The following is a 27,824-nucleotide window of genomic DNA, read 5'->3' on the forward strand; positions in this document are numbered from 1 at the left end:
TGCTGTAGTGAATTGTATATTTTTACCAGGGGAAAAAGCAGTTACAGATAACATTTTAGGTGAGACTATTTCAGGTCAAACTGTCTTGTTTGCCAATTAGGCATGTTTTTTAGTATTAATTTAGAATAAGGCAAGGACAAAAACAAGTCGGGGGGGGGGGAGACATTTAATGTGTTGACATGCTTTACAGACAAGTATGCGCAATCAACCATTTTGTCTATACAAAAACACTCTTTACAGTGCAACCTGGAACCTTCAGCTCAATCTTAGTAGAAAGGAGTGAAAATGCAGCAATGCCATGCATCAATTATACCAAACCAAATCTATTGCCCTTGGTAGAAAGTTTGTTGGTCAACATGAACTATTTTGGGGTTAAACCATACTGGACTAAAATAGTTAAAATAGTTATTAAAATAGTCAGTCTAAAATAGGGGTGGGACAGATTATCCATACAGCAATATATTGTATTACTTCCTCTTGCGATAAATTATTGCTACACTGGTGCCAAATATCAATATTTCTGTTAAAGTATAACTTCACCTCTAGGTCTGAGCCTCCACCTACTAAATTATTATGAAAAAATGCAACAAAATGTGGAAAGGGCTCAGAGAGGGGGGCAAAGGGAGACAGAGACATAGAGACATCCCAACTGGTTGACTCTACCTCAGCGTTGGAGTTGCAAGGTTAGGGCTGATTTATAACACTAGGTGGCGTGTTGATCCATTTTCAACTCATGAAATGCTGATTTTTATAAATTTGGTAGGCACTAAACGGAGACTATATACACTTTGTCATATATTTTCTCAGTTGTTGAATTCTGTGAAACTGCCATCACAATACAGTGAAGAAATAGGCAATTCCTGATTTTTTATTTTTGCCTTTTAGGGGTAGTTTTTTCTTCTTCAGTTACACATATATTGTGATGTCTCGTAGATGATTGTCTGCAATGTGCAGTATCAGAGAATCACTGTATCATGATTCCATCGTTTTATCGTGCTAGTATCGCATCGGGCTAGTCTGTGATTACGACCCCTATAGTCTAAAAGTTCTAAAATAAATAAGATCAATTCTAAAATCCCCTGCATCATCTAATTTGCTGTGAAGATCATTTTAATTACATGCAGTAAACAAGCTAAATGTTCAGTGTTAAGAGAAAGTTATGCTGTTTTGACTGAAAGATTGCGTTTGTTCAGATGAATATAGTTTTGCTGTTTGTGTAACATCTTTGTGTTGCTGTAGTGCAGCAGACATCACTGCAGGAGCAGCAGCGACTGAAATATGCTTCAGAACGAGGCACTGGTTGCCCTCTAGTGATAATGACAGGTATTGAATGAGTTTGGATGCCTCAGTTGATATCTGAACAGCACCGACAGCTCACTCTATAATTCAGTAGGTGCAGAGCTTTTGGCAGAGTATCAATTGCTCTAATTCTGAGAGGACTGACTTTTTCTCCATTCAGTATGATAATATCACATGTACATGTCACTTTGATTTGAGTCTACATTCTATAGCCCATATAAGGGTATATATTTTACATTATATCCCTCCATATAGCACAGAAACTCTGACCCTGAAGCACATGTCAGCTTTTATAGACTCTGTGTTTAACTGTCGAATACAAGGTCTTAGGGACATATATATATATATATATATATGGTATAGTCTTATATAGTCATATATATATAAGCACATAGTCTTATGCAGCCCAATATCCTATTCTGCAAATCTGAGAACAAAAGCACATTTTACATTCATTCTGTCACACGTGTGCTTCAGTTGCTTGAAACAAAAAAAAAAAAAAAAACCCTTTACTTGCATCTACATGTTGTCTCTATTTTGCTACAAATAAAATGTTGTAACAAGGATGGGGAACATTAAGGAGGGTTTTGTCTCAGCTCCCAAAAGAGTTCATAGTACCTACAGTGTCTTTTAAATCAGTAGCCAAACCTTCTATGTGCTCAGTTTTGTGGACACAATCAAAAATGTATGTGACACATGAACAGATCCAGAACACCTAGTCCCTTTTCTTGTATTCTGTCCAATGAATCCAGATCCTGTGTTTCCTATCAGAGGACTTTGTACTATCAGCTGGCAGCATGGCTGTCTGTGTCCAGGTCTGAGGCCTCAGCCTCATCTGCAGATCCAGTCAGGGACGGGTAGGGTCGCGGCTGGTCTAAATTGACATAGTTAACCTTCAGACTGATGTAGTGCTCTCCTTCCAGACAGGACAGGATGTGTTGGACTTCTGTAACCAAGCTATTGAAGCTCGGTCTGCACTCGGGCTCCGGGTCCCAACATGTCAACATGATAGAATAGCTGGGGAATGAATAAATGTGTAAATGAGTTGTTGAGTAAGTAAGTGAGTAAATATATAAGCGGTAAGTAAATTATTGTATGCCATTGTGAGCTTAAAAATAATATATTAAACTGAGATAAACAATACATATATTCACAGAGAATTCAGCTTCCTGACGAAACTCAAATCATAACATACTGCAGCAGCTGTGTTGTGACATTATGGCATGAGATTCTTACAGAGTATCAGGGCAGAATTGTGGCTGGGGAAGCCGGCGTCCCTTCAACAAGTAGTGTGTGATGTCATAGGGGTCCACATCTGGATATGGGCTAGCACCTCTGGTCAACAGCTCCCACATTAAGATCCCGTATGACCACTGGGAAACAGATAAGCAATATATTGTAGATACATACATGATACTTATAACAAGCATATGTCAGTGGGCTGGATAAACAGGGTTCCTACAGCTTAAGGCAAGTTAAATTCAAGACGTTTTAAGACTTCTTTAATGCCACCTGGAATTAAATTTAAGATCAATTTCGCTATAAACAGAATTAAAAAATCATGCATCTTGCGTGGCAGTACCACATAACTGTTTCATTGGTTCCACTATTGCAATCTGTGTGATGTTACGGCGGGAAGCAATCGGTAAAATATTTACCAATTATTTTGAGAATTGGGATTAATTACAACGCCAGAAATCTTTTTTAAAATCCCACTTCCCAAGTGTTAATATTTTTTAGACCTTTGAAAGTTTGATTTAAGACATTTTTCTAACAATTAAGACCTTGTTTTTAGATTATTAGAATTAGACGCCAATTTAAGACTTTTTGAGGATTTGTGAGAACCCTGATAAAGCACACTCACCACATCAGACTTGGTTGTGAACTTTTGGGTTTGCAGGCTCTCAATGGCCATCCACTTCACCGGCAGCTTCACCCGTTTGTGATCTTGAATGCTATAATACTCCTTGTCATAGATGTCCCTTGCCATGCCGAAGTCAGCCACCTTCACTGTGAATGTTTCATCCAGCCTGAAAAAAGAAGGCAACTGTAAAAAGAAACATCCTCTCCCAGACAGTTCCCGTTAAGATGACACATCTCTAGACTCAGGGTGTGCTCAAAAGGAACTAGGTGAACTTTAATTTAAACCAATTTGGAAAATCATTGTCTATAAGCAGTAACGGTCCCATTAGAGATTTGCCATGCACACATGGATTACAGAAATAGTGAAAAAAAAAAAGTGAGAGTGGTATCTATCCTATTATTTCATTGTCTCCAAGGTAGCAAAAAGGTAATTGTTTCCAAAAAGTTGTACTATTCCTTTAACATGAAGTTGTTACACAACGCCACAAGTGTCTCAAAAAGGTATCATCTCAAGAGGCCTTCAGATAGACCAGGCAGCCTGTCTGACAGATTTTTTTTTTTTTTGTTGGGACCATCGGAACAAGCTTTTCTTTCTTTATCCATTTAATTACTTGAAAAAGTGTAGTTTAGTTATGTTACAGAAAGATACAAGCAGTATCTTAAGCAGGTATATTTATTTTCCTTATTTGGGTTTTACTAACTTAACTTATTTTTTTAAGGATTCATAAATGTCTCTGTGCTGTCAATATTGTAGCTGACAATAGAACAATACCAATTTTTCTATACTGGGATCTCTGCCTCTGGATATTAAAGCTGCAGTTGTCAAGTCTGGCAGATCGAGTTGACTCAGTCAATTTTCGAATGTTTACAACTCTCACACCCCTCCCGCACTACCACGAGTTCCTCCGCTCCCTCCCATCGAGTTCTCGCCAGTGAGTGTGCAACAGATTCCTGTGAACGCGCCCGTGTCTTCTCCCGTCGATAAACATAGTGGAGTATGCTACATGGAGGTAGGCGGGCTAACCTTCTCATAGATAGCAATTACTATCATCATCATCATCATCATCATCATCATTTAGCATATGCCTAGCTTGAGGCGTGTGCATGTGATATTGTCACATGTGCGAGGGGAGGTGGGATCTGTGGCATGTGCACAAACTATTCCTGACAGTCAGCTTTGACACAGCCCTGCGCTGAGTCGACAGGATGATGCGGGTGCGGCTCTAGGTGCACATAGAAGCACATTTTTTTCTAAACCTGCATGATTTATGTTGTTCTATCAGAGCATATTGTAGGTTTCAGTGGATATGATCAAAAAAGAATTGCTGATTGCAACTTTAAACAAAGCCAAAGACCAGACATTTTTTAGTTTAAAGAGGTGCTAGTGGGTTTATACTGTAATTGGTTAATGCTTTTAAATGCTTTTGTGTCTTTTGAGTTGTGATTTTAAATTCTGAATGAAAATCAAATTAAATCAACCAACACTGTGGTATTTCTTGTTTACAATAAATAAATAAAGATATTCTATAGCTTAATTTCGCCTTTATAAAAACATCACATTGATGATGTGTCATCTTTACGACAGGCAGTGAAATGGCCTCCAGAGGTGTGATAAAGCTTCTTCGCTGATATGTCACAGGCCTGTAATCAGTGTGTGATTCACACTCACATGCAGTTACGTGCAGCCAGGTCTCTGTGGACAAATTTTTTCTGGGCTAAATACTGCATACCCTTGGCAACCTGAAGCCCAAAGCCCACCAGGTCTTTCACTGTTGGGTTCTGCGAAGGACAAAGAAGTATGTAGTAAGAAATAACCCGTTCAAAAAAAAAAAAAAGTCATGACCCTACTGGTCCAGAAAGTTTCACTGCGTGAGTTACCCTTTTCTCAGAGCGGATGAAATGACGCACATCCCCATGCTTCATATACGGTAGAACCACCAGAGGTAGCCCTTCTTTAGGCAGCATGATTCCCAGCAGAGACAGTATGTTGGGGTGGTGAAAACCTTTCATAATGATGCCCTCTCTGAGGAACTGGTCCACCTCTCCCAAATCTGTGATCCCTGTTCATACAACACGTTCTGTTAATGCTCATATATTATTGATTTAAATTGTAAAAAAAAAAAAAAAAGTATTTGCATACTGTTTAATGATTTAACAGCACAGTGGGTCTCTTGTTTGTTGCTGTCTATCAGGTATCCATGATAAACTGTCCCAAAGTGGCCTGCATAAGAAGAAAATGTGGTTATGATGAATATGTTTTGCTAAAATATAAGTAAAGAACAAAACAAACAAACAAACAAACAAAAAAAAAGACAAGAGCCTCACCTTTTCCAATAACCTGGCTATCCTCAATTCGGAGCATCTCTGCAGGGATCAGGACGTCTTTGACCTCTTCGAGAAGATCAGAACTTAGACTGACCATTGAGATATTGTCCCGTGGCATTAAAGGAATGGCCAGATGATCATAGCTGGCAGCATACAATAAACCTTGGAAGGCCATTCCTGAACCTGATGTTTGACTGGACAGGTCGACTGGAGCACACAAGGGAAAAGTTGTTGTACTTAAAAAGCCATTGCATCTTTTACCCTATCCTTACCAAACAAATTACAGGAAGCGACACAATCTTCACTAACAGACAAATGTAACATGTTTAGGTATAAATATATATATATATATATATATATATATATATATATAAACCCAATCCATGAACATTCCAGCCTTATTATCAGGTAGTTATAGATCCCGTTATTTTTTATATTTATCTTTTTATTTAGCAGCCTCTTTATTTATGATTTCTACAATATATATATATATATATATATATATATATATATATATATATATATATATATGTTTGCATATTGTACTTCACAAGGCTGAGAACGGTGAAGATAATAAATAGATCAAATAACTGACTAACAGTTAATATGGATTTATGAATGAATTAAATCATTAATTGGGAGCTCTCACCTCGCCTGTAGTCTCCTGTTGGGGAGAAATCAGGGCCGCTGCCCATGCGGTTCCGTGAAAGCATTGTCGATAAACGATTCTCTATGTTGGCTGAATAGATACACATGATAAATGAAAGGTTTTGAATAATAAGCTATTAAAATCTGCAGGGAAGTGAGTTCAAAGTCAAAAAGAAACAAATCCCAGTGGGTCAGATAAATAACAAATAGACCATAGTAGAGGATGAAATTATTAACACAATTTCTAACGTTCCAGATTCCATATTTTCTCACCTCTCTTTTTCTTCCTCAAATGGATCATCACAAGTAATGCAAGGCCAGCACCTACTACCAATGCAATAAGGATGCCCAGCACAATGCCCACAATCTGAGTGGTGTTGTTGTTGCTATCGTTGACTACTGTTCCCACACTATAAACTTCCCCATTCACAGACACCTGCAGAAGTAGAACAGATGATGAAATCTTGTTAAATTACATTTAATTCAGTATCACTTCCCATATGTTATTCGAGTTAAGGTTGATCATTTCAAAAGAAGACTCTCACATTGACAGGCAATCCTTCGCTGGGAATAACCAGGCCTTTAGGAATTCTGCAGGTCAGCTCATTTAACAGAACCTGGGCATTGCAGTTCACACCCCCAATGGTCATTATGATCTTCATACATGTGCTCACTGTATTGAGTTTCCTATGCTGTTATAAATGGGGAAAAAAGAAGAATGCACATGCATTAATATTTTAAGACAATTAGTTACATAACCACAAACTTTTGTAGATGTGGGAAAAAACAGGCTGTAGGATCGTGTTAACATACATGCAGTGAAACTTCTGTGTCTCCTGGTTTTAGAGGTAACTTCTTGTCATCATTTTCAAAGGGAATGATCGTGTCATCAGGGTGGTAGTCAAAACGTTTCCTCCAGAGGTTAAGTTCCCCATCCATGTGAATAAAAATCTCTCCTGTGTCAGACTTCTCTTCTGGCATTTCCTCCGGAAAAGCAGGGGCCCAGCACTCCATATGTGAGGCATTTTTTGTTCCACTGCAGACCTTAAGTTAATAAGCACACAATGTATTGTTTGAAATCACGACTACTATAACAGCCTAGCGTTTATGAAAGCAATATTCAGCTAAACACTTTAACCTTCATCCTACCAACTGGGGTACTCTGTGACGCCTCAGGTATATTTTTTGTCACATCTCAGGAATGCTTTATTCTATCGTTACAAATTTGAATGACTTTCGCAATCAATTTGTTGCTTATGACTTTATACAATTGTTTTCTCTTTCTGTTTTAGTTAGTACTGTTTTAAAAAATACCAATGTGACCATGTGACCCCAGAATTACAGGCAATGCAGTTTTAATAGATAACATATAATAGATAGATTAAAACGTAAAAGTAATTTGTCTATTTTCATTTGACACAAATTGCAAATTTACTGTACCTTTCCCAAATGAATAAACATCCTTCTTCAGATGACATGAATTACATAAGTAATAATGTTTGGAAATAAGTCGGCTGCCCTCTCCTCACCTTGGAGGACCTACACAGTTCCCACTTTCTGAAGAAAGCACGGAACATTATAAAGGACATTTCCCATCCCGGACACACTGTCTGCTTGAACTGTTATACAGCAATAACTACACCTAATATAGCCACCAAATGAGCGCTACATACCAAAGGCAGAAGAAGAATGAGCAGTTGTGTGTGTGTGTGTTCGTGCTTGTTTTTTTTCTTTTACGTTTTTTATGTTCTTTATTCTAGTTGTTTATTTAAGCTATTTCTCTTTTACTTATAGTTTGCTTTTACATGGTGTGTGAATGGTGCACTGACTGGTTGGCATCTTTAATTTTGTTGTATACGTTGAGTGTTATAATGACAATAAAGAACCTATACCCTATACTTTTTACGTTAAATATGTTGGTAGGATGAGGGGAAAATGACCTGGTTAAAATTTAACTTAAATGAATGCAGTTTTATTGAATAATGTGCAGTGTACATTAAGACTGACAAGGATACAATCAAAGTGTTAACTTACTTGTTCAAGAGATTGCAAGTTGGGATCTTTGGAAATGTACTGAACCACAGTTTTGTGGGCAGAGTCAAGATCCTCACCTTCTATCACCAGCCTGGAGCCCCTGTATGACAGTATTAATGGATAAGTTAACAATAACATTGGCTTGTTTCATGCGCATTGTTTGTCTTATTAATATTAAAAAATAAAAGGTATTTTTAGAGTGATATGACTTTATTTAGAATCTATAGCGAGCTAAGTGTCCTACCTTTGGAAACTGCAATGAGGATGTACAGAGGTTATAACAGGGTTTTTCTTGTAGAAGAACATCTTGGGGGTCGTCACTTGATAATTGTCAATGAAGACTTTCACAGGCACCTTCCCAACACCTCCTGCAGCTGCTGTGCGGCAGATGATTGAAGAAGTTCCACTTCCTTCAGGAGCACTGAGAAGAATGTGTACAATACTAAAAACCCTTCATTTAAAAAAGATATCTATAAATGACTATGTTGTAGACCATAGTCATGTGAAAGCACAGTCTTCTTTGTTGCTCACCTCTGAATGTTGCACTTTTTGTCAGCAAAGAAGACATCTCTCTTTATCCCAGAATTAAGATATTGGCCTATCAGTGTAACAGCTGTCCCTCCAAACATGGGTCCATAGTCAGGCCTGATTTCTGTTATGCTCGGCTCCTGGTTGGACAGAGGTGAAATATTTCATCACTCGACAATGTAAAATTATTTATAGTATTCATGCAAACAAAGACAATTTACACAATTCTTTTTTAAGAGTTTTTTAAAAATTGCATTCTCACCACAAAAGAGAGGCCAGGCATCTGAGCTGTGCCTTCAATTGAGTAGCGGCCCTCCACTTCCCCCTCGTGCACTTCCAGAGTGATGGTAAGGTCCCGGTTCGCTGTGTTTTCCTGAATCTTGCATACCAGCCTGCATTAAAGGGCACAAGTAATCACCATCACATATCTCTTCAATTGAGGCCTGACAGGCTGAAACAGCTTTATGCCTTTTTATTACAGATCATTTTCACATTATTGTGCGTCATCTAAGAAGAAGTTTTTTTTGTTTTTTGTTTTTTTATTTTAAAGGGACTACGCACATTAATTAACAAGAGCAACAAAGTCACATATGTAAATGTACCAGATTCAGCCATACAGGCTCATTTTCATCTGCAGTCCCTGGCAGGACAAGTTAGTAAGGTTTCAGCTTTGTCAGAGGCGTGAGTGAGCCTGATGTCCTCATTAACTACAGTTTTTAAACAAACTTTATTGTCAACAATATTATATTACAACAACATAAATACCAGTAAAGGGAGGAGTTTTACAATGTGCACATAAATATACAGACTACAGTTTAATTTCATAACAGTAAATAACCAACTGAAATCATCTGTCAGTGTTGTCTATAGTGTTTTTCAAGATAAATAAGTCTTTATGAGGCATGACATGTAAGGTGTTATGGAAATCTCAGGCCTATCACGTTTCATTCATTATCTATCAAATTGATTATCTCGTTATCTTGGGAAAATGGAGGAAAATTATCTTTTTATAACGAGAAAATGGAGGACGATTATCTTGTCACTTGAAAACGGATCAATATTGTCTCGTTATCACGAGAAAATAGAGAAAGTAAGATGTATGTTATGTATGACCATTTAGGGCTTCTATACTCATTTTCAGGTTTATACTTGTATTTTGTTTCTAGAAAATGTTTAAAAAGAAGAAAATAGATCCATGACATCTCGTGTTTAGATCAAGTTTTATAATTTAAATGAATATAAATATCTCTTCCCTTGTTTACTTGCTGGTTTGTGGCTAGCAGTACTCAGTACCCCCCACGTAAATGCTGAGAAAGTCTGGCATTGTGTGCTACTCACATTTCACTACTGCTCTTTTCAGGCAGGACAGTACACAGGGTCCCGGAGCCCACTGTGATGATGTGGGTTTTTCCGCTGATGATGGCGGGTCGTAGCGGAGACTGAAACTCCCAGCCACACAGCGTCACTTCTGTCTCAGCACCAGCAGGTGCCATTTTAGGGAAAAACTGCAGATAGATGGGGGTTATCATCCTGAACAATCAACATCTCAATACAACTTCACAGTGTTAATCAGTTACACCTTGCAGAAGATCTACCTTTGTTATGACAGGTGCACACGAGTCTTTGTTCCACTGCGAGGCACACTCTTTCTGCCTCGAGCAGTTTCCTGAACACCAGCCGCAGTTCATGAAGCGTGGAGCCATCAGACACATGGAGCATGTCATAAAATGTGCACAACCCGGTCCTGTAGTCGGCACCCTGAACATCTTGATCAGCCAGGGAGAAAGATGAGGGTGGGATGAAACAGAGAAAAACATTCAAAAGGTAAGCAGATAAATGTGGTTTATGCTGTTTGCTCTACGTTTTAAAACATTTCATACACTTCTACACGTCAACCTGCTGTTCGACAGAGAGACATATCGGATTTACACTTGTAACAGAGCTGTGGCTTTTAGCCTAAATGAAGAATTTAATTTGAACTGATTACCGGTACACATTTTTTGTACTTGATCTTTGTAACTTTAAGACATTTCTGTGTTTCTTTGTTGCTGTTGGGATTATAGTTCATGGGGTGTTGCACTTGGACATTAATTATAACTGGCAACTAACACCATTGGATCTGTTATCCAATAGATTTGAAATCCAGTTCAACCAATTATCCAATGACAAACATACACATATTATAGGTTGACTATGTATGTGTTTGCCTTGTCCATTTTGTCTCTGATGAAGAGACAGGAGTCTTGAAACCATTGGTCTGTTTGCACTCCTAAAGAAAAATCACCCTGCATGCTCTGCCCCCCCCCCCCCCCCCCCTCTTAAAAGATACACAGTACCTGCAGTAGATATTACAAAATGTACCTTATTTCCCACTGCGAAGAGAAGTGAATTGTTTGAGTACACATCTGCTGTCCTGGACACTTGGGTTTCACCAAGAGAATAGTTGGCAAAAACAATAGGCCTGTACAGAGTAAGAATCACCTAAAGCACACAAAACAAAGAGGTTGTGTCATGAGGATTTTCACTTTTTCTGAGTGATAATACACACCTGCTTCTGGCTAACATGCAGTAAAAATAGACAAATGTTTAGTTTAGATATTTGAAACAGTGTTTATTGTGAATACTTAACAAGATACTCATATATTTGGTTAGTGCAGAGGCACACCACATAACAACTCTACTATTCCTGTGAATGTTCTCATTTGTCCAGGTCATCGTTATCCCCAAAGCAATTTCAGTCAAAAGCAACTGGACTTCATCAGTTCATGTACACATCTGACCAGTCTGGGACTGGTCCAACTACCTGGTGTGGGGATCCAGGTATTTAACCTCTCACAAGGCCGATGATGTCACTGGAACCCTTTGTGCTCCAAGTGCCACATATCTGAACCAATGGCTCGGTGTTATTTTGAAGGAGTTGAAAGCCTTGTTCTCTACCTCCTCCATGTATAGATTTGCCACAATAGGGGATACTGGTGAACCCATGGCACAGCCGTGTTTTTGTCTGTAAAAAGTGCCATTAAACCGGAAATATGTGGTGTTCAGGCGCAAATCCAGAAGTTGGCAAATGTGGTCTGGTTTGAGATTTGTTCGGTTGTGACCAAGTTTATGCTACTGACAATGGGCCTGAGCGGGGCCCCTTCTTTATGGATTTTTGGGAGTCCATATTAGCAGGGGGTTGATTCCTGGGGGTAGAGCCTGTAATATTGTGATTTGTCAATGACTCCTTCTTGTTGTAGTTGCTGTAGACAGTCTATAACCTTCTTTTTGTAACTGCTGGTAGGGTCTTGTTTCAGAGTTCCCTAAGTGTTAGAGAGGACTGAACACCACACACCCACAAAAGCAATCTGGTTTATGCTGTCCAATGCAACAAAGAATGCAAAGATCTCTACATTGGAGAAACAAAACAACCACTGCATAAACGCATGGCCCAACACAGGAGAGCTAACTCCTCTGGCCTTGACTCTGCTGTCCATTTACATCTCAAGGAGAAAGCCCACTCCTTTGATGACAACAATGTCTACATCCTGGACAGAGAGGACAGATGGTTTGAAAGAGGAGTAAAAGAAGCCATCTATGCAAAAGTAGAGAAACCATCGCTAAACAGAGGAGGAGGTCTGAGACACCACTTATCTCCAATTTACAATGCAGCCCTTTCATCCCTTCCCAGGTGATTCAACAATCTAACCTCAAAGAACAACTGTTCACAAGTGGCCTGCTGTGACTCCAATCACTTGTCGTTATTACCCAATAGAGCACTCACTAAATCGAAACTTCCCACAAACTACTGTCATTGGCACTTGGAGTCACTGGAGGGTTCCAGTGACATCATCGGCCTTGTGAAAGGTTAAATACCTGGAAGTCAAAACCAGTTAGTTGGACCAGTCCCAGCCTGGTCAGATGCGTACATGAACTGATGAAGCCTCTTGGATGAGAGGTGAAACGTCTTCCTAGACAAATAACCAAGGTAGCAGAGAGGAGGACACTTGAAAAACTGCTGGACATTATGGACAATGCCAGCCACCCCCAGCACACCGTCATCAGCACCTAGAGGAGCCTGTTAAGTGGAAGGCTGCTCCAGCCCAAGTGTAGGACCAACAGGCTCAAGAACTCCTTTGTCCCTCAGGCCATCATCCTCTACAACTCTTCACTCGGGGGAGGAGGAAAAAAAGAGGACAGAAGAGAAGGAGTGGGAGCCACTCACTGTGCAATTAATAATCTACTCTTACATACCTGGATGCTTTTCTTCTTTTCTTTGTGCAATAACTTTATCCACCACTTAAGTGCAATACTTTAATCTTACTGCTCATTTCTGTCATATACAGTCATACATATTTTATCTTACACATTTCCTCTACATTTAACTTATCTGATTTAATTTTCTGTGAATTTTATTTTACCTGTATTCTTACATCTACTTCATATATATTTAACTAAGAGTTTATTGTTTACTGTTTATTGTTTCTTATACTTTCTGTATCTAAATAGCTAAGAGTTTATTGGTGATCTTATATTGTAGTTTTTTTATACCTCTCTCGTGTTTTTGTAAGCTGCTGGAAATTCAATTTCCTTGCGGGAGTTCATCCCAAGGGGATCAATAAAGAGAAGCCTAAGTCTAAGTCTAAGTCCAGTTGCTTTTGAGTGAAATTGCTTTGGGGATAACTCTACTATTTCATCCTCAGGTGTATTGCTACCTGCAGTATTCGGCCATCTGATGTACCAAAGTGTCCCAGCGTGTGATTCCCAATAGTGGTGACCAGGATGGAGGTGAAAAGGACGCCTTTCATCTGCCTGTTGAAGAGGTCTAGTCTGTAGTACGGCTTTGACACCAGAGTGGGTTTGACGCTGCACGTGTCATTACCTTCAGAGCTCTGAGCAAGTGGGAGACAAATGTAGAACAACGGTGTGTTTTTTAATCAGCAATGGGAAATCACACAAATCTAAAGCATCTGCGAGCATCAGTCTCCTTATAAACACAGTAGACATATGCATATTCTTGTGCTTGAGAGAAAGATAAACAGCAAGAGAGACATCATCCTGTTAGAAAGAAAGTGCCCCTTGCCTCCAGACATAGTGACAAGCTGTGAGAGGAACAAGGTCATAAAACACTAGTGATTCCATATGTTGACTTGGTGACTGTTTCTCATTGCAGATTGTCAGCTACCGAACAACACACATAAAACAGTCGATGTGAGATGTGTGTGGATAGTTGGCAAAGCATGAGTTACTTTGGTTAAAAAGTTATAATTCAACAAAAAAGAGAGGATATGTTAAACTAATGATAAACATTCCAGTGCAAAGCCATTCAGCTGACCTGTCTCAGCATGCCCTGGTTTGCTCCTGACTATTTGAACAGCCTCATTTGATCTTTTCTGTCATGTTGTGTTTCAGCAGTTTAAGTTTTTATTGTATTTTATTGTACATACCAACTTTAAGACAGATTTATGAGTGTTTATAGATTACCAAAAAAAGTTATTCTTTCCTCCCTACCCCTATCTTCTTCAATATTATACATATCCGCTACTCAAATAATGTGTGTAGAAGCCAGGAATGGTCCAAAACTGTCCCCCCCTTGAAATTCCACCTTTTTTATCAGCAGGATTTATAACTTGAGTTTGTTGGCACACATTCCTATAGGTGTACACATGGCTGTGAGAGCTCAAAGGACATAGTCTGAGCTCCACAAAAGGAAAAAGACCACACCTATTTTATTCTGTTAAGCACCACAGCCAAATTTCCTATTCAGTGAAGGTATTTTTGAAAGTGAACCCTGCATGTTATTTAAGGATTTAACCCACCGAATTGTTTTAAACTTCCAATACTTTTCTCCTCTGGTAGCTTATCAAGTTAGGGTTCCAGCCAGGAAAAGTGCAGCAACTGAATTCATTAACTTTAATCTTTGAGCCTGTTATCTTGATGAAACCATTTTCATATCAAAGTTATATTCTGTAAACAGTTGCCACCCATTCACAGAGAACGAGTGAGACTTAACAGAGCAGAGAAACAGTGTGGCAACGTTAAGGTCACACTGACTCATCCACCCCTCCCAGTTCTCTCATCTGGCACTGCTCTTTCACACACCTTCATCAGAGTGGCCACAGACAAACACTATTCCAGCAGTCAAGATTTTTATTATTGCTCAAGACAATATCAAACTATAAGCTTAATGATAAACTACACTGTTCCGGTCACAGGTGACTTAATTACACAGTGTTTGTCTGTATAGGTCATTTCCTGTCTGGGTGTAAGGAGACCTTTGTACTGTTCCCCTGCTCTGACGACAATCAGGCATATAAAAAAAAAAAGAGTAACTCACTTCATGTGGGCAGCTCTCGCACGGCTGGAAGTGACAGAGACCTCTGGAAAGCTGCTCTGGACCTGACTTGCAGCAGGCCTCCACGCCTTTATCAATCGCACGGTTTACTTTAGTCAAAGGGAAGGCACACAGGGCAGAGGTTCTCTGAGGTTCACCATGCTCATTCACCTCTGCAAATGCCCCATACAGAATGTCTTCTGATTCGTTCACCCTTAGCTCATCTGCCAAGTCCTTCCCCGCATGACCAAAGTGTGCCGCCTGTAGCCCGTTATACACAATGTCCCTGAATTCCTCTCTCCGTCTCCTCCTGCGCTTTGGTTCGTACCGGCACTCCAGGACCACCTCTCTGTACATCCACACCTCTGGAATCAATATCGGCAGTCGTCCCAGGCGGGTCTGAAAAGCTGAATTGCTCTTCGATGGATTTTCTCTCTGCAGGGACAGGAAGTAGACATACTCCTTGGTGGAGAAGCTGTAGATGTAATCAATCTTGTAAGAGTCCCGTAGACTAGGGAGCACTGTCAGGCCATTCATGACCATATGAAAACCATCTTCAGTTGAAAGCGGCCTCATCACTGATAGTGACCTCCTTGGATACCTCTGTGCCAGCTGGTCATTGATAGAGGTCGCTATAAAGAAGAGCGTTATGGCTGAATCATCAACGATGGTGACTTTGGTGCCAAGTGGGCTGGCCAGACAGTCTGGACAACTGTTGGGAGAGTTTTGCTCTTTTTTATATAAACACTGAGGCTCAGGCTTTGGAATGCCAACGTCAATGAAGTGACAGATCCCATGCTGAGTACTCCCACAAATGTATAAGTAGGGAGAGGGAAATGCAGAACGATCCAAAAGCAGAACCTCATTGTCTGTATCCACTGGATCCCCGGGATCTATTTCTATGTCACACACCCGACAGGTTTCACAGTCAGAACTATTAACAGGTCCAGTTTTCACCTCCCATATTTTTTCCATATCATCATTGATTGCCTCTATTACATTCTGGCATGCAACATACACCTCTTGCTGATACTCATCCCAGTTCACAACTATGTTCTGTATAGGTTTGTCTGTTTGGAAGTGGGGGAGGGAGTATTTTACAGTGAAATCCACCAGCCTGCGTGCAGTAGGCGCACATGTGTGCTGTCCTGAGGCCGTCTGTGTTTGTATCCATATGCATACTGTCAGCAAGGCGGCCCAAGTGACCATCTCCACGTCACAGTCCACCGTGATTGAGTGTTACCTATAAGATACTTTCCTCAGAGAGGACATTCTGGAGACCCAGCAGGAATTCTGTGAGGGAAAACAAGAAGGAATGTTGAGATTTAACAGACAGAGCAGTAACATTTGATTCTCTGCAGAAATTCACTGCTTTTGAAGTGGAGGTGAATACTGTAAACATTTTAGCTTGTTTAGAGTCCCACTCCAGACACGTTTTAAAGAATGTAAAAAGTACTCTGCTATGATTAATAATTTGTTTAACATGGCTTTCCCACATAGAAAGTAAAAAAAAAAAAAAAGCAACTCTGGAAAGACATAAACTCTTTCTTGCTCATTGAGAAATTCTGGATCTGGCCTCACCCCGCCCACTGCTGCTTATGCTGTTTCCTTGCGGCTGGATGGCCGACTTACGGACTGCACTAAAATCGGCAACAAGCAGAGTATCAGAATGGTAGATGAAATGTTTGTTTATGTTGTTTGTTAGCTTGTAACTGTCACTGGCTGACAGTTATGATGGCAGTGTGTTTTCTCTCTGTACTGACAGTCCGCTCTGCAATGGAGGTTTCAGGTTTCTTTGCAGTTGTTGTCTCGAAGTCGTTCCCCCGTCGAATAATGTTCCCCATATTAGACAGTGATTGGTTTACTTATTTGGTAGTGACGTACCAAATAAAGCTTGCCCAGGATACGTGTAAATCTCAAATTCAGAAGTGCACAGACATCTCCTCTTATTAGAGAGAAATTAGAAAACACCTCTCTATTGACAAACTTTTCTCCGATACAAATCAGTACAGTCAATGTCAGACATTATAGAGGGCAGAAACAGAAGAAAAACACTTTTTAGAGTTGAGGGGGACTTTAAACTGAGAAATGCAGCACAAGGAACTGAAGAAAGAGTAAAAAGTATCAGCTGTAGATGCTGCATTTTTTTGTAATGACTCATCTAAAATTTCTGATAAATAAACTTGATATGCACAGCTGTGAAACGTACTGAGCTTAACTGATAAAGTCAGTGGAAAAATGAAGTTGGTAGAGTCAAGCTAAAATCTACTGGGCAAGACATGACTTGCTGCAACATGTGGAGCAACTTTGGAAACCAGATCCAGAATAAACAGAGTATAACTAAGCCTAATTTTGTCAATAAGTAATAATAACAAAATGAATGGATAGGCCCACCCATATATGCAAATATTTTAGTAGTTATCCTGTATCACAATTTCTATACAACATTGTGCAATCGACAACTATTTGAAATGTTTCAATTCAACATGATTATAATAAGGATAATTTGTATTGATAATAACTGCTAAAATTGCCTTCCCTTTGCACGTAGGCGATGGACTGTGATTTATGTGAAAGTTTGTCCAGTCGTTCATGAACGTGGACCAATACCTGGCTCACGTTCATGACAACCTCCATAAAAAATAGATTTAAATTATTATCTTACCTCACTTTGAAAAAGGTTGTCTGTCGCTGTGATTTATCCAACAGTCTAAACATGTGAACTCTTTATGAGACGAATGTGCTGTTCAAATCCACTCACTGACCTGCAGCAACGCACTGATCTGACAGCACCTGAGTCCCACTGGCTCCGAGTTTACAGCAGACACTGAACTTTAATGTCTTAAGACAAACTACAGTCGACAGATGGGAACAGGATGTTACACTCACCTTCAAAATAAAAGCGCGCAGGGACAAATGGTGGGAGCGTGAATATTGATTCGCTTTCAGCAATAATTCAAGGCATCATCCGATATGACATAGCTTATTTGATTCATGAGCAATTACTTTATTTATTTTATTCAATAATAATACTAATAATAATAATAACAATAACAATAATAATAATAATAATGAGACGAATAATATCAAATAAACCCAGAGGTTCATGTTACAGCAGCACATGAAATAGTCTAAAAGGAGAGGAAATAGAGTAATTATTGATTACATATATCATTGATCTGATTTTCACTATAGAAAGAATCTTAAATAATAAATACAAACAAAATAATAAATTATGAAAATAACATTAAAAAGCGTAAAAACATATGCATTAATGGAAAACATGATCCATTCGATATAAAGAAATAACAAAAATCTATAAAATAGTTATTAATACTGAAAACATCTATACTGTAACAATTAAACACGCAGATAATGAACTATATATATATATATATATATATATATATATATATATATATATATATATATATATATATATATATAGTTCAAGAATGACATTTAAATTCAAGTATGTTGATACATTGAACAACTGAATTTAAACATCCTTAAATTTGAGCAATAGTGTGAGCTCTGTCACTGCATGATCTAACTTGTATGAACTGGAGAGTTTGTTTTTCTGCTTTGGTGACATGAATTGAAATATCCTACCACTTTGTTCTTCTTCAACGATTGAATCTACTAAAGAAAATAGTACAATAAAAGCTGAAGGAACAAAATCACAATATTAACGTGTCCAAAAAGGAATAGGAAGACGTAAAAGCTTATTTAAGCCTACCCCCTTTTCCACTACTATATAATATAAATCATCATGAATTGCTCCATATTTATATCATATATTTAACACATTATTTACATTTTGCTATATAAAGCCAACAGTATGTATATACAAACACATTTATAGAGTAAGAGATTCATTTATTTTGAAAGTTGAAGGCCCGAAATGTCATCATCATTCTGACATACTTGACACACGTAGTACTGGCTGGTGCTGTCTCTTCAAACCGCGCCCGCAACAAGGAAGTATGAAAGTTACGAAATCTGACCACTTCAAAAATATCCTCATCGTTTCCTTCCCACGAGTCACATCATATCACGCAGCTATTTTCCACTCAGGCACCACTGTGTCAAATTTAGTCTGCAATAAAACTTTCTCAACATTTTAAATCCACGCCTCTAGGATTTTCTTTGCCAAAAATGCATTGCTTTGAGATGATGGAATGAAGATTTACGCAACTCCAGCCAGGAAGTTACGAGAGGTATGTCCTCCGTTCCCCATTCAGATCACCTCGTTAGTGATGTGACTTTTAAAAGACTGACATTAGGGAGAAATTAAATAAGTTTACATATATGCAACCGTCACATATAGAATGAGGCTGTTCATCATCCCACAATGTCCAAATAGAAATGTTTTCATTGACACAATGAAGCTTTATAGATCCAAAAGTTACACATCTACCACTGAATCCAAAGTTCAATCATCACAGACAGTTGGAAAAGTCTGCATTGCCATAAATCCTCCAAATGGAAAATGCACTTCAGACTTCTTCTTATTATTATTATTATTATTATTATTATTATTATTATTCTGCTTCTTCACACTTTCACTGCTCCGGCCAAATATTAAAGATTTGGCACCACTGGAACAACTTTTATTGATGCTGTTTTGATTTGAACTTGACAAGGACTCACTCTTGCCAGGTGCTAATCAAACAAACTGTCAAAAACCAACAGTGTTACATCACATCCAGTCACTGAGTTTGCATCTGTTCCTGTGTAACTCTTTTAATACCTGATTGATTCATAACACAGGGACCAAACAAAAAAAACATGCAGTGCGCTGGATGATGCAGCTTAGATTAAGATTTGGTCAATAAAAGGAATATTTACCAGCCACTGGTCATGTTTTCACCTTGTGAGTCATTGTGTGTGTGTGTGTGTGTGTGTGTGTGTGTGTGTGTGTGTGTGTGTGTGTGTGTGTGTGTGTGTGTGTGTGTGTCATGGCAAAATGTGGTCCTGAAGTTACCATACTGTAGCGGGAACTACACAAGCCCCAACCACAGCGACTTCCTGATTGATCCAATGTGTAAGTGCCAAATATTGCAGTTTGCCAAGTGGTCACTAGGAGCAGGTTTCACTTCTCCTCAGAAGCATACGTCACCCAGATGGCCGTATCTCCCTACACCAAACTGCACATCAGTGCCCTTGGTAAGAGGAAATGAGGCAGAGTCAAAGTCTGACAAGATGGCGACTCCGGTAGGAGAGTACGATAGGATCATGTTGAGAGAACGGACCCAGACGGGTATGTTACATCCATTTTTTATACAGTCTATGGAAAGATTTTGAGTATTTTGCCAAGTGTTTTTAAGTCGGTCACACAGTGTGTGTAGTTTGGATAAAAATTAGGGTAGAGAACGATAATGGTTGTGATCCGAGCAAGGGGCCTGGACCCCACCCCCCTAAACTTTACGCCACTGGTCCTACAGTCGTGTACTTTACATGTGTTTAGTTGAGATTCAAATGAAAGTTGAGGTCAAAGATACATTCATTTCTGAGATTAAATTCCCAGAAGAGGTAAAAAAAAACAAAAAAAAACATAAACTGCCATAAGGAGTTATTCCAGAAGTTTTGTACAGTAACAGCTTGTTTTGAGATGAACTGTTTTATGATGTAATGCAGTCAATTCAGTCATCATGTGAATATTGAATCTGATCGCAGGTTCCTTTTCAGGTCTTGAAGTTGTCTGTTCCTAATCACACACCACAATGATCTTGGAGGGGTTTGCCATAGTTCATGCCTCTATTTGATACGTAATGATGAATCATTTCTCGTCACTCCTAAGCATGCAGCACTTTATTCTGGAGGGTTGTTTTTTTGGGTCTCCTCACCACACTGAGATTGTTGAAATGAATGAGAAACACATTAAGCAATACTACTGTTTATCATTGTTATTGTCACCATGGAAATGTTAAAGATCCCCTCAAGGCATGTCTTAAGACAGAAAAAATTGTCAGATATGATTTTTCCACCCAAAGAGTTCACTTCAAAAGAGTACACTTAATTTCCTTAAAATGACATACACTCCTTCTCCCACATTGACATATTCATAATCTATGAATGTATATAAATATTGTTGATTATAAAAGTTTACCAGTCTCCTCCTCTGTGTAGTGTGAGAGTATTCCACAACTCTTATTGCACATGGGACAATTATTGGCTTCCAAACTAGTTGTGGTGTCTCAAATCCTGCTTGTACATGCATGGGTTAAACTCAATTTAAGGAAAAGATTTAAGGGCAGCACAGAAAAACTTTCCCCTTCGGCAGATTAATGTGAAAATGTCTCCTAGTGTCAAACTCATTCTGCTCTGTAAGGTCAAACATCCTATAATAAGCAATAAAAGCAATAGCATAAGTTAATACAACACCTGTTTTTAAAAACATGCACATATGCAGCCACTTTAATACATATGTTTTGGACATTCCCTGCAATATACTTTGTAGCCTGCACATGTTAAATCTGTAAATGCTAATCATTTGTTAATAAATAAATACAGTTTTTAAATGAACAAAAACATGTATTTTCAGCTAAAGAGAGTTTCCACACTTTTATTAACTTACACTTTGAGTTTTGGTTCCACACAGTTGCAACTTAACTATCCATTCATTGTAAACTATAATAATGTAGATTCTAACAGCATATGATGATTCTCACAGGAGCACCTGGTGGTTAAAGCTCGATAAAGAGTCCTGAGTCGCCATCTAGCGGATCAAGATCAAACAACAACGCATAAAGAATCTCCTGAAACGAAAGTGAAATAGAATACTTTCTTTTGCCCTGCTGTCATCTCATATTCACCCGGTTTTCTGGTGATCAGTGCGGCTGTTGTAGACCAGCTGATCGATCACTTCAGACTGGTCATCTCAGAGAGACTGCGAGAGCAACATGTCAGAAATCGGTGAAATCGATGAAGGATTATACTCCAGGCAGCTGTAAGTAGTCTACTAGCGACACACACACACCAACCCATCAGTTTAACTGCTGGCCCAGAGATCCACTTGTATTTTTTTTTACCTGCACAGGTATGTTCTGGGTCACGATGCGATGCACCGGATGGGCACAGCCAACGTCCTCATTTCAGGCATGCGTGGTCTTGGGGTAGAAATAGCCAAAAATGTGATCCTGTCCGGAGTGAAGTCTGTCACCGTCCAAGATGAGGGCCAGGCCGTGTGGACCGACCTATCCTCCCAGGTAGGGTGTGGTGTTGATAAGTACAACAATAATTGTCTAAATGCAACAATACATGTAAAAAAAAACGTGTCCAACTGGATGTGGTTATTAAATTATTTTTTGTTTTTGTTTAAAGGAAATCCCTTTTACTTTCACTATGGTTTACTCCCCTCCCACTCCATGCAGTACATTTTTTATTATTGAGCAAACTCCATTTGCAGATAAAGACCGTGTGACACAGTCAGACTGTTGTGTCATTCTGTACTTTAATTTTCTCACCAGTTTTTCCTGAAAGACTCCCATCTTGGTCAGAACCGAGCCACATGTTCCCTTCAACAGCTGTCTGCCTTAAACCCTCATGTGCTAGTGTCGGCCCACACTGGACCACTGCATGATGACCTGCTCCTGCAATTTCAGGTATTTAATTTCTATTAAATAATATAATGATGATTTTGTTGGCTGAATGAGCTGCCCATCTGCCACTGCTTATCCACTCCTTCTTACGCATTGAATGATAGACGTCGCCTACCTGTTATTGTTTGTACCCTGGGCGTTTTAAGATTCCAAGTCACATTTGTCTAAGATTGACTTCTAAACTTGTGATGTCACCAAAATCCTGCTTTACTTACCCAACATCTTAAACTCAGATATAAGGTTAACTCAGGAAAACAACTGTAACAAGAAAAACACTTGACTGAGTGGAAGCTGTCATTTTTCAGGTGGTGGTCCTCACTGACTCTACATTGGATGATCAGAAGCATTTTGGTGAGTTCTGCCATTCACATGAAATCAAGTTCATTGTAGCAGACACCAAAGGACTCTGTGGGTAAGTTGACTGTCAATGAATATTCATTGTATTTAATTCTGCATTGAAGAAAGAAGTGAAAATGTTGTGGTTTGTTTGCAGTCAGTTGTTCTGTGACTTTGGGGAAGAGTTTAACGTCTTGGACAAGGATGGAGAGATGCCGGCATCAGCGATGATAGAAAATGTCTCTAAGGTGATACCCTCTGTTACTTTTATGTTAGTGGCATATTAAAAGCCTCTCCAACACATCCAGCCATCCGTTTCAAAATCTGGCTAAAACTTATGTTAGGTAACACCTGTTCACCTAACCTGCATGTCTTTGGACTGTGAAAAGAAAAATGCACAGTTTTTCAAGCCTTTATTAAAGAGAGGGGGGGGGGGGAGACATGCAGCAAAGGGCCAAAGGTAGCAGTCGAACCCGCAGCCGCTGCTTTGAGGACCTTCAGTCTCTTTACATGGGGTGATTGCTCTGACCACTCAGCCACCGGCCGCCCCTGTTCATTTTTTTTAAGTCACTATCTATTTTAAGTTACTATCTATCAAAGAGTGAGTTAAAACAGTGGTGATTGATCATAATACCCACTAATGAAAGCACTTGTTGCCTCTTTGCAGAGTATCTGTGTGTCTGTGGCAACATCCCCTCGCCATGTTAGTGACACTGCTGACACTTAACTTCCAACTTCTGAGTCAGGCTTGTAGTGAGGGCAGAAGTGTAATAGGAACGTGTGTTTGTGTGTATGGATTAAAGAGGCGAATGTGTTTCAATAAAGTTTACAAAAGAGCAAAAACAATGAAAGAAGTCAAGACGCATAGCGAGTTACATCTTAACGCCAAAGAGGCTGCTAGAAACAAGGTATTGCAAATCTTGCTGTGTTCAAAATAAGATTACTTGAGCGTTATTATTATGACTACTATGACTTTGTTTTTAGGCAAATCCTGGAGTGGTGTACTGCACAGATGACCGGAAGCATAGATTTTCAGATGGTACTAAAGTTATCTTCTCTGCAGTCCAAGGCATGACGGAGCTCAACAGCATTGGCCCTGTGGAGATCAAAGACTCTGGTAATTGTTGCTTTGGTTCTTATGTCCTCAGCTGCTGACACATGCAACACACAGTGTAGTCATGAGTCACAGCCCTCCACATGACACTCAACATTTTCAACCATCCCAGTAGAATTTAATAGTTGTGATCGCTCACTATCTGCATGCCATTTGTCACTTCTATAACCAGGCTCATACTCCTTCAGCATTGGTGACACTTCAACCTTTTCTAAGTATGAACGGGGTGGAGTAGTGACTGAGGTTAAACAGTCCTGCATGCTAAAATTTGTAAGTATCCACATTCTTTTTGAACTTTCTTTATTTTTGATTTCAAAAATGGAGTTCCCTCTGTCACTGTAATAAAATAACTACGACATAATTTGCAGAAACCACTGAGTGAGGCTCTATTGGACCATCAGCTGCTGAACATAAATGATCATGGAAAAATACAGAGGCGCACCACCCTACACTTGGCTTTCCAAGCCCTCCACGGCTTTGTGAAGAAAGAACAGCGGCTCCCTCGTTCTTGGTCTCAGGTCAGTGAAAGTTACTAGATATTACAGCTGGTATTCAATTAATTTAACAAATGAAGTTACAGTATATAATGAGTAAAAACCAATACAACAAGTTATTCAGGTTAGGGTGTTGTAGTATGATCATTAAAGCAGTTTACGGGATTGTTGGCACTCACTTCTTTATGATTAATCCCATACAGTCAGATGCAGATGCCCTACTTGCCATAGTGAGAGAGCTGAATACAGTTGCACAGCTGCAACAGCTTGATGAAGCTGCTGTGAGAAACCTGTCCTACACAGCCCGGGGTGACTTGGCACCTGTCAATGCTTTCATTGGAGGCCTTGCATCGCAAGAAGTTATCAAGGTGAGGACAACACGACTATTGTTATATTGCATATATTAATTGTACATAGCTTAGCATTTACTGTGTGGTGTTGGTGTATAAAGCTGACTATGTTTTGCTCTGTACACTCTACAACGTTCCTGCAGGCATGTAGTGGGAAATTTACGCCTCTACAGCAGTGGCTATATTTTGATGCACTGGAGTGCCTCCCTGAGGAGGAGGAGGACCGACTGGCAGAGTGGTCCCTTTCAGAAGTATGTTTGCTTGACAAGTCACATATATCAATAAAGATAATTTGATCAGACTTTGGATGTAAATTCCAGTTTTTTGTTTTCCTCTCTGACAGGGAGGCACAAGGTACGACGGACAGATTGCTGTGTTTGGGTCAGCATTCCAGGAGAAGCTTGGGAGGCAGAAGTATTTCCTGGTGAGAGCAGGTTTGATGTTTGTCCAGCAGGGGGCAACTTCTGCATGGGGATTCAGGAGCTCAAACTTGTGTTTCCCTTTCATCTTGTCTGGTGACAATAATAACACATGCAGGAAACGCATGGCATTTCCTGCCAGTGCTGACCTCTTGGTGTGCAGGGGTCGTTCAACAGTACCAAGCCCTTTCTCTGTTTCGTTTAAAAGTGTTTTACTGATGTTTGGTGGCTGTATGTGTTTGTTATTGAAAACGGAGAGAGTGCATACACGTGTTTCTTTTTATCACTGTAAAAACTACACACAAAATATCAGGAAGTGAAAAAAGTAACTTGCAACAATAGATGAATCATTTTCTGCTACAATCTTTTTAATATAATATAATATAATATAGTGTAACACAGTCTCTCCTGTCATTTGTCAAGGTTGGAGCTGGTGCCATTGGCTGTGAGCTCCTTAAAAACTTTGCCCTCATCGGTCTCGGTGCTGGAGAAGAAGGGCACATCACCGTTACAGACATGGACTTTATTGAAAGATCCAACCTGAACCGACAGTTCCTGTTCAGGTCTCTGGATATCGGGGTGAGAAAACACACAACCTGCACTGCGTAGTGAAGAATCTCACATGCCGTCGTAGCTCACTGGCTCTTGTTTGACCTGGCTAAGTGGAAGGGTCAAGGGGGCTTTACTAATGGAACAGGTGGGGTGAAGGTATTGTGACAGTCTGAGATGGCTTGAGTCAAATTACACATCCATCCTTCATCATTATGACTGTATTGTTTTACAGTGCACTTTGGGAATACATCGGACAGTTGATCTTTACCTATGTTGATCAAATGCATTATGTCCCAGACGCACCGCCAATTTTCTCATTGCACTTGTCCATAAACAGAAATCAAAATCGGAAATTGCAGCCAAAGCAGTGCGAGAGATGAACCCACGGATGAAAATCACCGCTCAGCGGAATCGCCTGGACCCTGACAGTGAAGGATTGTATGATTATAACTTCTTCATGGGTCTCAGTGGAGTGGCTGCAGCCCTTGACAATGTGGAAGCCAGTAAGGGCACTTATTATTGAATTAACTTCTCATTACCACAGTGATTATAGCGTAGCATTTATAATACATACAAGGGGTCCCAAAAAGAATATACACACTTTAGCAGCTTATAACTCAATTTAATATATATATATATACATATATATTTTATGGGGATACTTAAAAGACAAAGTCTATGCTATGAGACCTGCAACAGTCGCCGAATTGAGAGCAGCCATTGAATGTGAATACACGCAAATACCAAGGGAATTGTTTCGTGATGTGTGCGATTCCATTGCCTCGCATTGTCATCATTGTCTGGACCAGAAAGGACATCAGTTTGAGAAAGGTGGTGAAATAAAAATAAAATAATGTTTGTAAATTCTATTACATTTTGAAAATTCAAAGAATTTTAATAAACACCTACTTAACAATTGTTTAAAGTGTGTATTTTTGGGACACCCTGTATTTGACAAATGCTTGTAAAAGAAGTATTTTAACCTTCTTTTTGCTGCCCAGGGGTCTATCTCGATGGACTCTGCGTTCAACACCAAACACCATTTCTGGAGGGAGGAACTTTAGGATTACAGGGTCATACTCTGGCGGTGGTGCCTCACCTGACAGAGTCCTATGGCAAGAACACATCAAGTTCTAGTGATGCCATCCCACTATGCACTCTCAAGCACTTCCCTCACCGCATTGAGCACACCCTGCAGGTACGATATATCCTAATTTGGTTTCTGTTTGCTGTACTGTCACACAGATTGAGTTATCTATATTAGCTTCAAAGCCCTCACTGGATAACCAGAAACACACAATACAGTAGGCATTACTTCAAATGTTTAAAATGTTCAGTCTTAGTTTTTCTTGATAGACAGAATCATAAAGGTTTTGTGGTGATGTCGCATGGCACTGTATTATACGGAAAAGTGTTTCTAATATTTGTATCCACCTCATTAACATATATAGAGGAAGTGGGGGGGGGGGGGTGGGGGCACTTGAACCTCATCAAGAGTCCAGCCATCACAGTTCTGTGAGGATGTAATTTGACACAGTGGTGCTTTGGGCTAAATGTTAAGCTCGTAAAGCTAACCTGCTCATTGTAACAATGCCTACATGCTGATGTTTAGCAGATTTAACATCCTATTTTTGTTCATCATTTTAATTTAGCGTGTAAGCATGCAAACATTTGCTAATTAGCAGTAAACACAACAAGTATATCTGAGGGTGATGGAAATGTCATTAGTTTTGAAGGTATTTTGTCATAACATAAAATATTGGACACATTTACAATTTGACCAGATGATGGCGCTAAATTAAAAGTTAAAGGATCACCAGAGTTATCAGAATTATCCCTTTCGCATGAATACATTCACCAAATTAATTAAGAGTTAGGGTTAGAGGAAAATTCAGGGGATCAGCAAACTCTGTAGCATTCATCCTCTGGGCAACATGGATGCTTG

The 27,824-nt window shown here is 39.4% G+C and overlaps 2 protein-coding genes across 2 annotated transcripts in view; one reads left to right on the forward strand and one right to left on the reverse strand.

Moving 5' to 3' along the window:
- Positions 1-212: 212 nt before the first annotated feature.
- LOC310965975 (macrophage-stimulating protein receptor-like) lies at positions 213-17,812 on the reverse strand. The gene is made up of 21 exons (XM_083939747.1): positions 17,676-17,812; positions 15,014-16,303; positions 13,392-13,568; positions 11,059-11,178; positions 10,293-10,463; positions 10,036-10,202; positions 8,960-9,089; positions 8,701-8,837; positions 8,414-8,590; positions 8,170-8,269; positions 6,949-7,179; positions 6,681-6,827; positions 6,409-6,571; positions 6,137-6,226; positions 5,488-5,694; positions 5,303-5,383; positions 5,041-5,222; positions 4,832-4,941; positions 3,164-3,329; positions 2,536-2,672; positions 213-2,316 (listed from the first exon to the last, which is right to left on the reverse strand). The coding sequence occupies exons 2-21, from the start codon at positions 16,217-16,219 to the stop codon at positions 2,085-2,087; spliced, it is 4,131 nt and encodes a 1,376-aa protein (XP_083795873.1). The 5' UTR covers positions 16,220-16,303; positions 17,676-17,812; the 3' UTR covers positions 213-2,084.
- Positions 17,813-21,835: 4,023 nt separating this feature from the next.
- The window catches only part of uba7 (ubiquitin-like modifier activating enzyme 7), a 44,649-nt gene continuing 38,660 nt past the window's right edge, over positions 21,836-27,824 (forward strand). The window contains exons 1-14 of the mRNA XM_083938476.1: positions 21,836-21,962; positions 22,053-22,221; positions 22,483-22,617; positions 22,920-23,026; positions 23,108-23,198; positions 23,935-24,067; positions 24,237-24,334; positions 24,433-24,582; positions 24,762-24,926; positions 25,052-25,159; positions 25,252-25,332; positions 25,751-25,906; positions 26,217-26,382; positions 26,881-27,077. Coding sequence (XP_083794602.1) covers positions 21,916-21,962; positions 22,053-22,221; positions 22,483-22,617; positions 22,920-23,026; positions 23,108-23,198; positions 23,935-24,067; positions 24,237-24,334; positions 24,433-24,582; positions 24,762-24,926; positions 25,052-25,159; positions 25,252-25,332; positions 25,751-25,906; positions 26,217-26,382; positions 26,881-27,077 — 1,803 coding nt within the window. The 5' untranslated portion in view covers positions 21,836-21,915. The remainder of the gene's footprint in view (positions 21,963-22,052; positions 22,222-22,482; positions 22,618-22,919; positions 23,027-23,107; positions 23,199-23,934; positions 24,068-24,236; positions 24,335-24,432; positions 24,583-24,761; positions 24,927-25,051; positions 25,160-25,251; positions 25,333-25,750; positions 25,907-26,216; positions 26,383-26,880; positions 27,078-27,824) is intronic.

The sequence above is a fragment of the Echiichthys vipera genome (assembly GCF_963691815.1).
Source record: "Echiichthys vipera genome assembly, chromosome: X".
Taxonomy (NCBI): Eukaryota; Metazoa; Chordata; class Actinopteri; order Perciformes; family Trachinidae; genus Echiichthys; species Echiichthys vipera.

Coding starts and splice junctions, on each gene's coding strand:
- LOC310965975 (XM_083939747.1), bottom strand. CDS start 16,219: ATGGTCACTTGGGCCGCCTTGCTGACAGTATGCATATGGATACAAACA. Junction 7,180..8,169: donor ACTTGCAATCTCTTGAACAA/GTAAGTTAACAC, acceptor TATTAACTTAAG/GTCTGCAGTGGAACAAAAAA. Junction 5,384..5,487: donor TAGCCAGGTTATTGGAAAAG/GTGAGGCTCTTG, acceptor CTTCTTATGCAG/GCCACTTTGGGACAGTTTAT.